We start from the raw sequence: 17,406 nt of genomic DNA on the forward strand, positions 1-17,406 counted from the left end.
TTGAGTGTTTCTTCATTAATCACTGTGTTTTTACACCACTTTGCATTTAATTATTAGGTAGCATTAATCTCTGGTTCTCTTCCTCAGCATGTTTTTGTCTCGTCTTCCTCCACAAACCCCAACTGTTTGAACCAAATTGCTGCCCCGCCCTGAGCCTGGTTCTACTGGAGGTTTCTTCCTGTTAAAAGCAAGTTTTTCCTTCCCACTGTCGCCAAAGCGCTTGCTTATCGGGGACCATGTAATTGTTTGGGTTTTCTCTGTATTATAGTAGAGTCTACTTTACAATATAAAGTTCCTTGAGGCAGGTAAGACTGTGTCCTTAGACATTTTTTGAGTCCCTACATTGTCAGTATTATTTTACTGTGCGCGCAGTAAAGTTGTTTCAGACACACTGAACTACAGATGTCAGTGAATTTTCTTTTCTCAGATCATTGTTGGCATCGTGATGTTTGCACACTTGCATTTACTTGTGAGAAACGAGTAAAAACAGCCAGGAAACAAGAGGATCTAACACTTACTCCCCTGTGTGACTGCGCTGGAAAAAAAAAATCCAACAATAAAACACTGCAGATCTAAAGGAAGAGAAATCTTTATTTAAAAAGCACCTGCTGACAGCCTCAGGCTTTATTTACACCAAGCTTCATTTCCATCATGAAACATCAGAAAGAGTTCAGAGTGGAAAAAGTACAAACGACCAATAGAAAACCTTTTTTTAAACAGAGTTACTGTACAGCAGAAAAAACAGACTGTACACAGTGCACCTGAATGCATCGTAGCAGAGCCACAGTCCACACAGTGGTACTACAGCTGGTCCTGGACCTGAACTGGGACACAGAATGGCAGCAGGAGGCCCCAGAGCAAAGAGCTGTACTGGAGACTAGTACAACTTCAGCAGTACAGGAAACAGAGCTTTAACCTAAAAATCCAAGTACTTAACTCAGCTGGAGGAAATTTTCTCTCATACTGAGACACAGAAAGAAAGAAATGTTAAATCATCAAAATACTGTACAGGGTTTGGTTGAGAGAGGCTCCACTGAACCTGGACATCAGCACGTCTGCAGTCCTGGTCCCTGAATACTAGCACTGCACATTACCAGTACTACAGCAGGAGTACAGCACTGCACTCAAGCTAATACTGGTACTGGAGAGTACAGAATGTGACAAATATTCAGACTGGTACCACACCATTATATCCTGGTACTGCAGTATGTTTAGTGGCGCTGCAGTATTATGTACAGGTAGAGCAGTACGGCAGCTCGAACAGTCGTGAACACGCGTGCTGTATTTACATCGTATCTTCACATGTTTCTGCTTTGGTGTGAGCGTGGAGTGAGGAGAGGGGCATGCTGAGACTTTCTGAAGCCGGAGGGTCACATGACCAGACTTCCAGACAGAAAAATAAAACTATCCAACACCCTGCCTGGATCTCTGGAGGTCGGCGATGCTTACGCAAAATATGACTGAAACGTTTTGCAAACGTGCCTAAAAAATGCAAACAAATGGCCCTGATTTGGATTTGGCCATTACCCACTCCCAGGTCAATACAACATTCCCAGTCTCTTCCGAATCACCTGCTGCTGAATTCCTTAAATTCATTTGGTTTCCATTGAATGTTCTCCCTCAACAACGCTTGATAAAATATGATCCTTGGAGACTGGAGAGAATATGGGCAGGCCTGTTAGTTTTTAAAGAAAACCAGGCGTAGCTCATCCTCCTAACACTGTGGGCTCTTCCAGTAAAGACACTATTTGGACTATTCTTACACTGCTGGAAATAGATTTATTCTCGTGCTGAATGCACCCTACTGTTAGTTGGTCTATTCAGCCATACCCACAACCCATTATCGATGACTTTTCCTAAGCAGCTGGCAGGTTAAATACTCATTCATGTCTGATTCAACAGTATTAGAAAATAGCCTGAAGCTTCAGCTTCATAAGGCACCAAATCACTCTGGACTGTCTCAAAGATGGCTCTCCTACATGACACCAGACATCCAAGAGCTGGAGCAGATTAAAGACCACTTTATGTATTTGGGTAAGTCCTGGAACAGTTCTGGGCTACAGGTCATGTGTGAAAACTGGAGATCCAGCTCTCTCGATCCTCAAAATTAAAGTTGACGTTTGCTCTCTGAGCAAGTTTGAGATCCACACTGAAATCAACAGAAGAGCGCTGGAAACAGGATAGTGCTAAATGGGAGAAGCCTACATTAACTGGGACGACAGCCAAACTTAAATCAGATATGATTTTTGCTTTTGTGATAGAACACAAATCTGATGTTTTCACCTTTAAAATGTCTTAAAATCTTCTTCTAAAGTGAATCTGTGACCTGAGAAACTTTCTTTGATGTATCGTAACCTCTCAAGTCTCAGTCTGATCTACCGACTTGGTCTGAGTTTGTCGTCATATTGGGTCATGTGACCGCGGCTTCATTGTGGGGGAAGCTGGAGGTCAGGCCGGTTTCAGTGAAGCTGAATTTAAAAATACAAAGCTGGGACTGGGTCAGGCAAAGCTGCAGCTTATGAAGACAACCGCACGCTGAAAGACGATCAATAAATACAGACAGTAGGAACGTGTGGACACAGATCCTGATCAATAACTTATGGATTAATAACACTGACTTCACAGCGCTGAAAAAGCTGCATTTCATTCACGGGCATTTTTATAAAATCTTTTTTCTGGAGCAGAGTACCAAAAAAACAAAAGAAAAAAACAGAATAAATTCTAATTCATCGATTAAACAGTCACTACTGTGACGACTGTGACATTTCCTGATTGTCGCTGCAAATGCTTTTTTTTTTTCCTGAAAGAGCGATAAAATTTGCAAAGGGAAACTTGGAACAGCTCCTCTTATTGCTTCAGTCGTCCTGGACTTGGAGTCCCGGTCAGCTCAGCAGGACAATGGCTTCACTGAGGGCTCCGAATGGGGCAGAAGGTCTGAGTGGTTCTTGCAGCTTTCCAACTGCTGATGCTGTTTCTCCACATCTGGATCTCATTTAAACCACAAATACAGAAACCTCCAAAGCGATCCCTCTTAATCAATCGAGTGTCTGATCAAACAACTCCTGGTTCCCTTAGATGTGACTATTTTCGTCTTTCTGCGAGAATAAACTGTGTCGCAGCTGATGACTGTTTCATTATGGATTCATCTGCTGATCATAATCTGGATTCACTGTTTAAAAAAACATGAACAACAAAAACTGGGGAGGGGTTTCCAGTGCAGGAACTACGGGTAGCTGTGGGGTATTTTCCTTGAATTGGTGCCTCATTCAACAAAGAGCCTTTACACTTCCTGTTAATGCAAAACCCTCAATGAATGGGAGTCACCGGAGCCAAATCGCTTAAATATTTATTAACTCTTCTTCTGTAATTTTCACAAATGCAAACAACTTTCTCAGCTGTCACTCTGCTAATGTGTGCCAACTGGTCTGTTAAGACCTTATGAAAATCTAGAAGCAGCTGTTTGTGGTGCATGAAGGCGACTCATCTCAGGAGGCTGCCGAACACCTAATAACTAAAAAAAGATATTTTACCACAATCCAAAGTTTCAGCTCCATAGAAAAGAGTATTGGAAACAAATGAGAGAAGCCTTCACCAAAGGGGATGGCAGCCAAACTTAATTAGTGTCTTTTGCTTTTTATAGGAACAGTAGTTGAACATTTTGAGGGGATTCTTGTGATGTCTTGGTGTTCTACTGATGTCTAATGATAAACTGAAGACTTCACCTTTAACATTTCTAAAAAGGATCCTCTAAACCGAATCAGTGACCTGTGGAAGAGCGCCATAGAGCCCCACTCATTGTGGGCCATCTCAAGCACATTCCCTAAAGGAGGCGTTTACCGACCATGTGCCTTTGTTTTGCCCTGAAAGGAGTCTTCCAGGTGTGGTTCTGACAAAATATGTGCTAGTCGTTCAAATTCTAGGTTCAGACTACAAGAGTTTAAGTTTCCTTTGTCACATTTGTAAATTACTCTCTGGGGTTAAACTGCCTGGAATGGGCAGCTCGGAGGCCACGATGCACCAGAATTCATGCATCGGCTAAAGCGTCGACTTTGCACTCGGGAATTAAATACTGGTTTATTTGTGATCTGACTGAGCTGGACATGGGCTGAAGTCATAGTAAAGCTGTGTGAGTTGCATGTGTGAAAATGGCTCTTTGATAAGAAACAGCTGCCAGGGGTTAAAATAAAAATAAACTTTCTGCGTTTGTAATTTCTCACTGCAAAGTGCTGCTAAATGTAAAAACTTTACCATAAAACCTCTCCAGTGTTCCTGCAGTGGAAACCAACAAACTATCCAAACCTTAAAATGATTAGAAGTGAATTACTAAAATGAAAAGTGTCAGATATTCACATTTCAAATCCTTCGACTCGGTTAAAAAGTCGAGTTTTCAGAAACCAAATGAACCTTTCAGCAGTTTGTATCGGCTTTTAAAGTGTCCCGTTTGCAAGCATCCTCGTTTCCAAGTATCTAAAGTTGTCAGATAAATTAACGCGTACAGAAAATATTTCCCTTTTCGGAGGAAAGGCTCGTGAGTACGTCAGCTTCTGTGAGTCCCTCTGCAGCAGTGAGGTGGGAAGCTCCGTTTACTTCAGAGGATTTATTCTGTTCACGTTTGGTTTCTACTCGAGGGCTTTGCAGCTGCTTAAAGCCACAAACAGCAGCAGCGACAGTTCAGCTGGTGTCAGTAAACTCGGTGCTCGAGTTTTAGTGCAGAGATGTTGAGTCCAAACCGGGAGAACGCTGGAGAACCTCACCGCGACGCTCCCTGCCTGGACTCACCTGAGGGATCGACAGGTCACCTGATCAAGTCACCAAAAAGTTCTTTTTGCGCTTTGCTGGTTGGCTGCAGGTAGCTGGTGATGTCATCTGTCTTCAGAGGAGGTACGTCCTCCTCGTTGGTGTTTTGAGAGTCTGATTGTCTAAGCACAGTCTGAAGGGTGTAGGAACAGAGCCACGGACACCTTGTTCAGTTTCTGCTTTAATCTAAAACCTTTCAGAAAATGGCTGCATCTCTGAAAGGACTCCAGAAGTCTTTGTTCTAGCTATCCCAGAAACAGGAACCTGTGAGAGACGCCGTATCTCCATCTTCAATCTGAACGCCTGAGAAATAACGACTTCCACAAAAGCAGAGAATCGTCTTCGGCTCGTCCATCTGCAGCTTTTAACAATAAATCTTAAAATGTATTTGGAAAAGACGCGTACAGCATGTGGCTGGTGTTTCAGCATCAGTCTGATGCCACCGTAGGAACCCGGACCTTCCTTTCTGAACAGTTACGGCTGCTTTTGGCCAATGATCATCGGGCTGAGTTCGTTTCTCTGAGAACTGCGACTCCATTGAGCGAAGAGAACCAAAGATTTGGCCACGACCATTTACGTCGCTTACATGTTAGAAACTAAAATCCCTCAGAGTGAAGTAGCCGTTAGGATAGTTTGAGAAATCTCAGGGCAGGTCGTGCATGTGAACATCTCTAATTAGTCCAGAAATGTAGCATCTTCCACAGCAGATGACACTTTTGGTGGCAGTAATCAGGGCGAAGCAGACGGAGACAGATTACTTTCTGAATCCAGACTTTAATGCCTGCAGGGGACAACTGTCAGAGGAAATCGCTCAATCTTCTTCTTTGCAACACAGATTGCTGCAGGAACTTTTTCCTGTCATTAGTTCCTAATAGAACTGATGTTTCTGGAGAGTTTGGTGGAAAAGCAGCTGTTGACTTAAAGTCCATCCCTGATAGAAGAAGTTCACCGAGCAGAGCAGCAGTGACCCGAGCAGCGAGGAGCAGGTCCAAGGAGGGAGGAGGTCCAACCCTCCTCCCTCCTTGGACCTGGTCTGGGGTTTGGTTCATTTTTACAAACAGAAGCTCGACCCTGAGGGCAGACGAGGACGAGGCGGGCGGGGTTTTCCATCCTGTACGATCAGGAACTTCCATTCATCAGTACCAAGGTGTGTTTGATTCAGACACCTGGACACGCATTCCTTCATACTGCTCATCCCAGGAAGCCAGCCTGGAATTAGTCCCTTTGCCTGCCTCTCAGCATCGTGATTGGTTGCTGAGTCAGACCAGAGTCCCAGGAGACGGTTGGTCCATCGGCGGATCTCTGAGAGGGACTTCCTGTTTCTGAGCAGGAAACGAGTCGTGGTAGAGCGAGCCATCCACAGACCTGTAGGAAGGACAGAAATGGATATTTACCCACACAGCAGGAAAGTCTTCCTAAAAGTCGCCTCAAACTCATTGCGCTGCTTTTGTTTGACCTTTTAGGTACTTTAACATTTGTTCTCATTTTAAATATCACTCTTGCAGCTTCAAAACAAACATTACTGCTGAACAGAGGATAAGAGTTCTTCAGGGTTCGGACCGACCGCGGTGACCAGCAGGTTGGAGCGGATCTGTAACGAGGAGGCTTCAAGGCTCAAAGCTGAGGAGAAGCGCTCTCTGCTGAATACGTTTTGACTAATTTACACTGATTACCATCATCGAGCTTGAGGATAGTCATGTTGGAAGATCTAAGCAAGTTTTTGCTGCCGTGTCTGGAATAAAGAACCTGCTGTGATCAAAGACGAGTCGGACGCTCCGGCTTTCAAAGCAAAGACTAGAAGTGAAGAAAACCCGTGCTTCGAAAAAAGGATCCAGTAGATTTTAGCAGGTTTTTATGATTTTAATCTACTTTTAGTCCGGACACATTTGCGTCTTAAACTATGTAACAAACATCTGAGTATAAAGGGGGGCGTGGTCATCTGACCCATACCTGCCGTGCAGCGGGTGTCCGTGGAACGTGGCTGAATGCGGCAGCGTGTGTTTGTGATGCGGCGCAGCGTGATGATGATGATTCGTCTCCGTCTGATAGGCCGACTGCTGAATGACACTGTGTGTCGTCCGTCTCCGCTGCAGAGCCCCGCCTCCTCCCGCCTGACCTTTGACCCCTCCATTCATCTTACTGCCGTTGGTCCCTGCGGTCACCTTTCCATTGGCCTGGTTCTGGTGGGAGGAGCCTAAGGTGTTCCTTAGGTACCAGTCCCTCAGACCTGTCAATCACACATCAACAGCTCATCACAGTTTCTGCTCCATGGAAACTTCTCCCATCACCACACTCAGAGCAAGTTTCACTGAGCTGACTGTCTTTAATCGTCAGCCATCTCAGCAGGTTCAGTCCAACCTCTGAATCCCCTGCAGACTTTAGCTGTGTCTAGGTAGAAGATATGGTTTAAAGACTCTCAGTATAACCACAGTTGTTAATGACACCCACATCAAACCACAGTGGTCTGTTGCACTGTTACGTGTACTGAACCTTAGATTACACATTTAAAAAAAAATAAATAGAGGAAGTCACTTAGCTAACCGATCACTCACTGGTTAGCTAAGCTTCATGAACGGGTTGAGGTTTCACTCTGATTCTTTTGATGGTTACAATCCGGGTGTTTTTAAACCACCTGTGTCATTATGTGTCACCACACGCTCGTGTGGTAACAACTTATCTGTCTGAATACACAAACCCCGTTTTATCTACTAACTCAATAAATGAACATCGGGTTGCATTAAACAAGAAGTGAAACTAGAAATGAGGTCACAGAAGGAGTGAGCGCCGTTTACCCTTCTATTTAAACTCTATGGTAGTGCGCCTGAGACTTGATAACAGACAATAAAGTTGACTTGATGCAGTGTAGACAAATTGAGTGATGAAACAAACAACAGGCGGTGACCTCCAGTTTACACTGAGGCAGTCTCCGGCCAAGTGGGAAAGAGTGGGAATAGAATTAGCACCTCCAACTCCGGGACTATGGAGTCCAGGATGAGTTGCTGCCCCAAGTGGAAGAGTTTAAATATCTTGGGATTTAAATAAGTGAAGGGAGAGTGGATCGTGAGACGGACAGAGGGATTGAGAGCCAGAGTAGAGCCCCTGCTCGGTGGCTCAGGATGAATAGGATGCCTTCTGGACACCTCCTAGGTGAGTCTTACCAGGAGGAGACCCTGGGGCAAACCCAGGACATGCTGCAGAATCACGTGAGGTCTAGAGAAGTCTTAGCTTCTCTGCTTAGATGATTGCCCAGAGATGCAAGCGTGGGTAAGCAATGAATGGATGAAGCAAACATATTTGTGTTATTCTGTCTGACTTCCACCAGGTGGCATCACCTCCTCACTGCAGTACACCAGTAGACAGTTTCTGCTGCACTGACCCAGTTTTATCTCCATCTCATGAAACATTCAACACGTTTGAGCTTCACAGCTTCACAGATCAGCAAACATCAGGAGGTAAGAGAGGCTGAGCTGTAAGCTAATGAGCCCAAAGCCTCCGTACAGGAAGTGCAGAGCAGCTAAAGGGTAACAATACTCACCTTCCAGGGCGAGGGCCTTGTGGAGGCTCCTGGTGGCCTCCTCCAGTTGGGAGTCCTGGTTGGGGGGCAGCTGAGGGGGTCGGGGCGGCAGCAGGTGGGGGTGGGGGTCGGGCTGAATGGCGACCAGAGGGGGATTGTGGGTATCAGTCTGGCTCTGCTGCACCGGGAGGAACGGACCGCACGATTTGGTTCGGGTTACCGTGACCCGCCGCTGGTCACCTTGGGGGCCGCGGTAGGTGGGCGGGGCTCCTGATGGCTGCTGGGAGTAGCCATTGTAGACTACCTGCTGCTGCGATGTGATTGGCTGTCTGTGGGGCTGAGAATGCTGTCTCTGCAGCTGCTGCTGTTTTCCCCAAACATAGTCCAGCAGGACATCGCTGTACCCCGCTCCTCTTCCTCCTCTGTCTCCCCTTCCTCCTCCCCTTCCTCGCCCTGCACCTCCCCCTTTTCCTCTCCCATCGCTGACTCCATTATTTGCCCTCGACCGTCCGTCTGTCAGCGTCTCCGAGTTCCAATACGCGCCGGCTGTGCTTGTTCCTCTGGACCCCGGCAGCCCGTTTACCCACAATCCCCCCTGCTGCACCCCAACATCATCCTCAGGAGGGGTGATGCGGTCCAGGAGGCCATCAGAGCTGTTACTACGGCGAGCTGCATTAGCCTTGAGTCCTACCTCCCCTCCTGCTCCAGGGTCAGACGGGCCAGAGGAAGAGGAGTCCTGAGAGCGAGGGGGAGGGGGAGGAGGTTGTGAGGGAGGCAGTGGGAGGGGCTTCTGGCTGTCCAGATGCTCAGTTCTGAAAGACAAAAGGAAATATTTTCAGTATACAGAGGGGAGGGGCTGTTCGTGCTTCCAAAACCAAACATGATGAGGTGACGCCGAACATGAAACCTCAAGAAATCTGTGAGCTCCGATCATGAGATCACAGACCGTGACACAAATGTGGACGTGCTCTGAGCTGTACCTGTGCACGGAGTTCCTCCTGGTTCTGTTCTGATAGAAAACCTCCACCGGAGACCCAGAAGAAACCAGCAGGGGGCGACACTGAGACACACCGTCATCTGCCAGATACATAGACAGAAATTTACTTGTGCTAGAAATATTAACTTTAATTGAAATCTATACCTCAGTTCAACTTATAAAAGCTGTCAATCACTTATATTTTCCTTATGATATTGTAAGTCAGGATAAAGACAGCTGTAACCATGGTAACCGTACACAATGAAGATTATGTCAGATATCACGATGTTTGTAAGACAAGCAGGTCTTATAATTTAAGGACATTTAATTTCGGAACAGTGTAGCAGGGAAAACATCACATTCATAAACACGCCCTTTAAAAAGATCGATAAACCTGCACATTATGAAATAGATAAAATAATTAACTGATTAACTGTCTAGTGTTTGCCTGATGTCTAGTATACAAAATGTCTTATGATAAAAATATAGAGAGAGAATAAAAACATGTGTTAAAAATAAAAAAAAACGCTAAATAATCAAAACATCCTATGCCGAATCAGTCTGTTCGCCTATTCACTGCCAGCAGCCGTGCAGTTCTCCAAAACGAGACCAGAACTGCATTCAACTTTTACTGTTATTCCTCCTGTCAGCCAGCTGAGGGCGCTGCAGCTACACTACCAGTTTTACAGTGTGTTTGCTTGTACATCCATCTTTGCGAGGACCACTGAGAGCTTCAGAGTGAGAGCAGGTCCACAGCACAGACCTTCTGTTTCAGGATTACATCAGAATCGGGTTTATGTTCGGGCTCAGGAGTGTTGGAAAAACATTAAGTGATGGTCCTCGTACAGATAGAAGGGTGTGCGCGCGCGTGTGTGTTCATTACCATTGTCGTGTCCTGTTGAGTCTGATGTCGAGCTGCTCTCTGACCTCACTGTGTCGTCTGGAAACACACACACACAGAAACAGAGTAAGAATAAAAGCAGGAAGACGCTGGTTTCCTCATCTTCCTGAAACAATGGCTTCTCATCTACTGGCAGCTGTGAGTGTCTCCATATGTATGCATGTGTATCTATGTCACATCTATCGCACTGACTGCGCCTTCTGCGTCTTTAGTCCTTTGAAGACCCTCCAAAGAGGACGGCTTTCAGGAAACTGATTAATTTAGTTGTGAGGTCAGTGAGTGTGATGCAAACAGACTCATATCTTTGACTAGAGCTGATTGCAGGGTTTTACTCACTGCGCGAACGTTACATAATGGACTCAAATGAAAACATGTGAGATGTGATAGTAATGATGAGATTACAAAAAGCATAAACTGTATCCCCCTTCTCTCCTCACGTTGACCAGTCCCAGCCTCTGACCACTCGCATGTGAACAAACCTGCGCAGATAAGAAAGGCCTTCCATGTCCATGATGTGAAAGTTCTCCTCACCTAGGAAGGAATTAGTGTGTTTGGGCATGAGTGAGATGCGAAGGTAATGTCAGAAACCTGTGAAGTGCAGTTTCTGAATCCCTGGCAGGAGTATTCTGTAGACTTTTAAAAGTCAGTCAGAAACATTTACGTTGACTTGGGATTTTTAGCAACATTTTTTTAAACCTCTTGAACTCGTTGCAGAAATCTGAGGACCAGTTTTGGAGGTTGGTGAACCAGGCGATCTGACCAGAGCCTGGCAAACTGGATACATACCAGTCCTCGCATTATTTAGAAAATGGATGCATAAGTTGCAGAGTGTGAAGACTCGTTGCAGGGTTCTGGGGACTCGCTTTCTGATGTATGAGGACTTCTGAGGTAGCGGGACGAGTTAGAGCGGTAATAACACTACCTGCAGAGATCGGAGTACACACTGCACAGGTCTAGGAACTAGTTTAAGAGGTCTAATAATTTTCTAAAGAGATCAGTAAAGTACAAAGTAGTTTGTGCCTCCTATCTGTGAAAAGTGCTGCATAAATTAATACTATTTGCTTCATAATGTCCTGAGACATCTGCGGGAGGTTATTTGATGCAAACCAAATTCAAGTTCATGGCCTGCTGTCACGAGATGCAGGACGTGTTGATGTTGTTGTTGATGTGCCGACAGAGTTTCCAGGGTGACCCGAGTGTATCACTGAGTGAGGTGACTACTCTGAAGAGGATAGTACCCAAACTTCAATCAGGCTTTCGGTTTCTAGAGATACATGTATGTACGTTTTTGATTAGGCCTTATAAACATGACATAGCAACTATACCTGAAAACCTCTCAACTGGAGGATGACAGTATTAATTTTATTTATACAGCACCAGAGCATAACAGCACTTGCCCTGTGAAGTCTTTGTTGTTTTTTGCAAGTGCTCCCCTATAGAAGAACGAGATGGGTCAGGTACCATCTGTATCATAAATGTGTGCCAGGTGAATATGGCAGCAGAAACCGGATACTGTGTGTGTGTGTGTCTGTACTTGTTTAGACATCTTTGTGAGGACATAAATTTGGCATGCTGCTATGCCCACCACTTTGAAGGGATTTTGAGGCTCAAAATGTGGTTTTAGTGTCAGGGTTACAGTTAGGTTATGGTTAGGATTAGGCTTTCATTTTTGATGGTTAGGGGTAGGGAGAGCGCCTAGGGAATGCATGTGTATTGAGTGTGTGTGTGTGTGTGTGTGTGTGTGTGTGTGTGTGTGTGTGTGTGTGTGTGTGTGTGTGTGTGTGTGTGTGTTACCTGTGTGGCAGCCTCTGTGGACAGTCCTCTTCCCGTGGTGTGTGTGTGTCTGCGTGTGTGCGTTGTGCTCAGAGTCGCTGTGTTTCCTCAGAGCTCCGCTGAATAAATTTTTCTTCGGCTTCGAACGCTGAGCGTCTTCCTCCTAAAGAAAAAACACACGCAAATACCTAAAGGTCACACCAACACATGCACGCACAGGGATATACAAACAGACTGCCTCAGCTTGAAACACACATGAAGGTCAAAACTGTTCCATCAACAACAAAACAACACACACAGAAACACACACAGAGGGGGACAGTAAAATTCTCCACCACTGTTGAAATTATTTAGAGTCAAATCACTCCTCAGCTCCTCACCTCTACTCGACACTTCCTGTTTCCCTGGCGGGACGTTCCACCTCTCCTACGAACACAGGGGGGCTTCTCCCCTGCCTCCAGGGGGAAATCACTGGGCACTGCACCCGTCAGCTCCTGACCCAGGAAAACACAGGAAAACCCAACTTACAGCTATCTGGCAGTTACTTTAGTCACTGTTAAAGTATAAACTAAGGTAGAGTCGGCTGAAGTAATCAGAGGTTGGGGACTGGATAGAGAAGACTAGTTAGAGACATAAAAAGAGCATCTGCAGAGGTTCAAGCACCAGATAAAAACATCTGAAGACCACGTGGAGAGGACTAGTTGCAGAGAGGGATAAAAGGATTAGTTGGAGAGTGAAGAAGACTAGTTAGCTGCAGAGCTAAGAAGACTTTGGTTTAGGTGGGAATGCACTGTCAGTGTCTTAGTCATATTGTCATCTCTTTTTATGACATCACTTACAGCTTCCTGCAGACAGATGCGTCTCAGCTCAGCCAATCGGCTGCTAAGCAACGCCTGGAGACTCCGCCTCCTCTCCTGTAGCTCCACCATTCGCTCTCTCTGCTTCCTGTCTGGGCAGGTGAGAGGGTCTGCAACATGCAAGCAACACACACACGTAAGAGACAGCTAACAGACACACTCGAGAGTGTAGCATCACCACATGTCAGCGTTTATTCTCACCAGGTGCTGAGATGAGTTGACCTTTGACCTCCATGGCTTGTGTGTCCCATATGCCCTCTCCACCTCCTCCTTCCTCACTACTCGACTCCTGTTCACCTCCCCACACACTCTCTCTCACCTGCAACACGTTGTCATCACAAATAAAGGTTAGTACTGCAAGCTAGCACAGACTTCCTGCAGTCCTGATGACACTGACAAACCCTGCTGCTCGTGTGATGTCAGCGCCATGTTTTGACCAATTAGCCAATCAGAACCTTCGGGACTTTCTCACCTTGCGACTGGGTTCATAAGAGTTCCAGTAGTTCACTCCTGTGGCCATCCAACAGTCAGAACACAAACCACAGCACTGCTTCACTAACTAGGCGTCTCACTGCTCGGTTAGCTGTTAGCTGACGGTGAAGCTGCAGTTCCAAAATGGGCCTGAAGAGGGAGGCAAACAGTCTTCAGCGCTCCTGACCTAGGAGAACAAAAGCACAAGAAGAAAAAGGTGGTAGAGTGAGGACCAATCAGGAAGTCAATAAAAGATTATAAGCTAAAGTTCAAAACAACAGATTTTCTCTCAAAAAGTCACAAATACTATCAAAGTAAACATTTTAAAATGTAAAAACTACGTGCAGTTAGCTTGAACTTAGAACCTTAACAAATACATTTACACAAGAAATTACCAATAAAAAATAAAGGTAGAAAAAAAAAAAACCTTTCTAAGAAATACTTGGAGTGGCTCTGGCTGAGCAGGCGACCCTGCCTGGGTTTGATTCCATCCTGGACCATTTCCTGAGACACATTTCCTCTTGCCCTCTCTTTCTCTTTCCTGTCTACTCTCCTCTATATCTGTCCTGTCCAATAAAGACCAAAAGAAAGAAAGAAAGAAAATCACCAACTCTGGAGGACGAGGTCTCATTAGCAAACTACAGCACAAACAAATGTTTAAATAGTGAAACATGTAGGTGCACTTTCAGCTGCTCCTTTATTCACAGCGCTCGCCACGGCAGGTAGCTCTGCACGCTTGATTTGGCCAATTTATGTATACTCCATATGACTCTATATGTTTGCATCTGTGCATTAAGTGAGCTGTTACACTCAAGCAGCATCAAACCTTGCAGTTGTTTGGCCACATGTTGGTGGCTGCAAAAGCCAGTAGCTCACCATAGACTCTCATTAAAATGTGCAACTTCTCAGCATTAAAAAGCACGTTTATTGGCTGGTATGAAGAAAGGTTTGGTGTCTGTGGACAGCTGTACAGGGGGGATTTTTAATAACTGATCCACCTGCATACGGGTGAAGCAGATGTAGCAGCTCGGTGTCTGCAGGGTCTCACCTCAGCTAACTGCAGTCACTGAACTGGACCTCCCCAATGTTTTTGTGCTGCGTTTTTAATGGAGGATCAAATAACACTGCTTGCTCTGTGATACAAACGTCTTTATTAGCACCAATTAGCAGGTAGGTGTGCCAGTGTGTTGCACCCACAGGGACACTGTGGAGAATATCCTGACCTGGTTCTCACAAATCTGATGTTGTGGCTTATTTGTAGATGCTTCCAAGCCTTCAGCGGCCAACAGAGAAGCATCAATCTCGCCCACCTGATTCGACCCAAACACCAACAAAACGTTTGGATTCACATTTTAATTGCAGATTTGTTTTACATGCAAAGAAAGCTGACCGAGTGCAGGTAAAACCTTAAACCCATTTTCTGTTTGACTGCAAAATAAAGACAAAGTTCACACGTTACATAAATGCTTCATACAGTTTTATTCTTTAAAAGCTCAACGTGCCCTAAAGTAGCCGGTCTCTGCATTTTTACCAGGAGAGGATGTTGCATTCATTAGAGAATGAGACAATCACATTTGGTGCTTTCGCGAGAGTTTTTACAAAGAAAACCTACAAATACTTTGAGTTCATGGTGATAATTAAGTATGTCAGCCACTAAGGATGACTCAGAGGCTTTAATAGTTTGGAAAAGGCAAAGCCTTGAAGATCCTCGGGTTAGGGATTCAGTCTGTGTTTGTCGGTCTCTAAACTGGGATTAAACGCACAATATGAGCAGAGATACGATTTAAATGGATCTGAAACAATGAAGTATTTTCTCGTGGAGCTTCGTGATTAAACGCGCAGGTTTGTGTGCTGGAGCTGCAGACAGAGAGAGCTGGCTCCAGATTTACTGGGTTTAAAGGAAAAATGTGGAGAGAACGGCGAGTACTGACATGCCTCAGACAAAAGACACACACAAAGGTTTATCTGTCAGTCTGTAGCCAAAACAGAGAAAGACCAAAACACACGAAGCCCATTTACAGTGACAGCGTGGTCAGGCGACAGATGTTTGAAGCTCGTGTGACCTCTGCGTGTCTGTCTGGAGAAATATTATCTGGACCTTTGAAAATCCAAATTTTAAAAAAGAGAGAGTGAGAGCTTAAGTAGTATCCTGCCTTGTGATTGGCTGGGAGCAGGTGTTTGATCTCTTCCTGCTGGTTGGAGGAGTGAAACTGAGAAACATCTGCATCATCAGACAGCAGCAAAGTCACAGCGCGATGGAAACAGGCTCTGAGCTTTTGTAACATTTTTACATGTAAACTTTAACCGTCTCCAGCTGTTCCTCTGGTTTTAGTCAACATTCATCAACAGTTTTTTCTAATCCAACCACATGTGCAACACTGACTGATGACAGCGTCACTGCGTTTAAACCTAATTAGTTCAAAAGCCCACAGAGGATAAAAACACACCATGCAAGCCTCTTTGTAAGAATAAAGAGGTTTTACATTTTAAATGCTGTCAGTGGCAGACTCCACGTCCGGAGCTTGCAAACGTTTCCTTGAGGAACCTGAACAGCAAACCTAACAATATTTAGTAAAAAGCACAAATAGGTTCATGGATCTCTGAGAATCCACACTGCAGATGTCTTTCTGTAGTGTTTACAGGACTGCGTTGTGCACATACAGCCTCTCTCATGCAACATCTACCTCCCTGTTTGAGCATCTGTTATAACAAGGCAATCAAGACCAGAGCAAAAGGTAGTTTTTCTAGCTTTAGATCTGTTCAGATTTGATCATCTCCTGTCCGTTTGCCTCCTAACAGGGATTCAATACTACAGAAAATCTTATAAAACCACAGCACGACGTCACTTCCCATCCTGGAAATGTTCCAGCCCAACAGAGGAAAGCAGACACGAAGAAAACAACAAGTGTTACTTAATCACAAAACAACAAGGAGTCTGAAACCTCTGCGCACTTTTATCCTCCAACTGGAGGAGAACGAGATGTCCTCCGACAGCACAGCCCTGAGAACAGGAAGTGGAGCCCAACAGGAAACAGGAAGAAGGAAATGAGTGATGAAAAAAAAGGGGGAAATTGGGGGGGATGGGAAGGACTGACTGGGAACAGCTGAAATGGTTGGTAACACTGGTGTGATTCACGCCACAGTATCCAGCAGCGGAGGATAAAATTCAAGTTTGTGTAGAAATGGCGAGGATCAGAGAGGCGGAGCTTATAGCATTATCACCGTCTTCTTCACACAGATGTTGAAACTGTGTAAGGAAGATTGCAGCAGATGGTTTGACGTCCTGTTTCTTTGGAAAGCTTCCTGTAGAGCAAAGAGTCAGTGTAGGGAGGAGGTCAGGGTGGATGATGCAAGATGTTCATAAAACGTTAAACTGGCTTTTGTTGTGACCAGTAAAACACATCTACTGACCCAGCTGCCCAGGAGGACAATAAAACAAGAACTAATTTGCAGTAAAGCTTCATTTGTCGACCGTGTACGGACGCTGAAGTTATTTCAGTATTTTCAGACTGCTTCTTGGAGCCATTGGTGAGTCAGGCATGCAGGGACGAGTGCCAGGAGTCCACCAGGAGACGGAGGAGAAACAAAATTACAGCCTCTACTACTACAGAAAAAAAAAGAAAAATGTTCAATCTGACACTAAGATCATTGAAAAGGGAAAAAGAGCAGCTGTACGTGACATTTTCCTGCCCGAGCTGGCAGCTATTGTGAAAAAACGGGTGTGTGCACCAATTTTGGTACCTGTATCCACTTGTGAGCAATTTTCATGACATATGAAATCATCTGCTGCACGAACTACACCGATCTCACCGAAACCATGGAGTTCGAACACGGCTTTCACTGCTCGGGTATTTATTTGCATGACATTACAGAGGGGACTTTTATAAAAGCACAGATGCAGCACTGTTCGACATCTGTGGGAAACACTGGATCTGGACTTTAAGGTTAATCAAGGAGTTTTTCCCTCAAGGAAAAACAAATAAGTGTGGAGATGAGCCAGAGCTTACTGACGGGGTTTTCTGACACCAAATGCTCTGTCAAATGGTCTCCCCCTCCTCTCTGTCCTCCTCCACCCTCCTCCGCCTCTTACATTCCTGAGTCCTGCCGGGTCGAGTCC

The 17,406-nt window shown here is 45.2% G+C and overlaps 1 protein-coding gene across 3 annotated transcripts in view; it reads right to left on the reverse strand.

Annotated features, from left to right (window-relative positions):
- Positions 1–559: 559 nt before the first annotated feature.
- Positions 560–17,406, reverse strand: part of ccdc120a (coiled-coil domain containing 120a) — a 40,205-nt gene continuing 23,358 nt past the window's right edge. For 2 of the 3 annotated variants that reach the window (XM_080897806.1, XM_080897804.1), the window contains exons 2-11: positions 13,291–13,476; positions 13,020–13,137; positions 12,801–12,928; positions 12,342–12,455; positions 11,983–12,124; positions 10,171–10,227; positions 9,292–9,388; positions 8,333–9,123; positions 6,748–7,024; positions 560–6,162 (exon numbers count right to left, since the gene is read on the reverse strand). In XM_080897806.1, coding sequence (XP_080753932.1) covers positions 6,057–6,162; positions 6,748–7,024; positions 8,333–9,123; positions 9,292–9,388; positions 10,171–10,227; positions 11,983–12,124; positions 12,342–12,455; positions 12,801–12,928; positions 13,020–13,137; positions 13,291–13,338 — 1,878 coding nt within the window. In that variant the 5' untranslated portion in view covers positions 13,339–13,476 and the 3' untranslated portion in view covers positions 560–6,056. Of the gene's footprint in view, positions 6,163–6,747; positions 7,025–8,332; positions 9,124–9,291; positions 9,389–10,170; positions 10,228–11,982; positions 12,125–12,341; positions 12,456–12,800; positions 12,929–13,019; positions 13,138–13,290; positions 13,477–13,716; positions 13,856–17,406 lie in introns of all 3 variants that reach the window. The other variant, XM_080897805.1, reaches the window with a different exon arrangement.

Source organism: Rhamphochromis sp. 'chilingali' (genome assembly GCF_963969265.1).
Source record: "Rhamphochromis sp. 'chilingali' genome assembly, chromosome: 12".
Classification (NCBI taxonomy): domain Eukaryota; kingdom Metazoa; phylum Chordata; class Actinopteri; order Cichliformes; family Cichlidae; genus Rhamphochromis; species Rhamphochromis sp. 'chilingali'.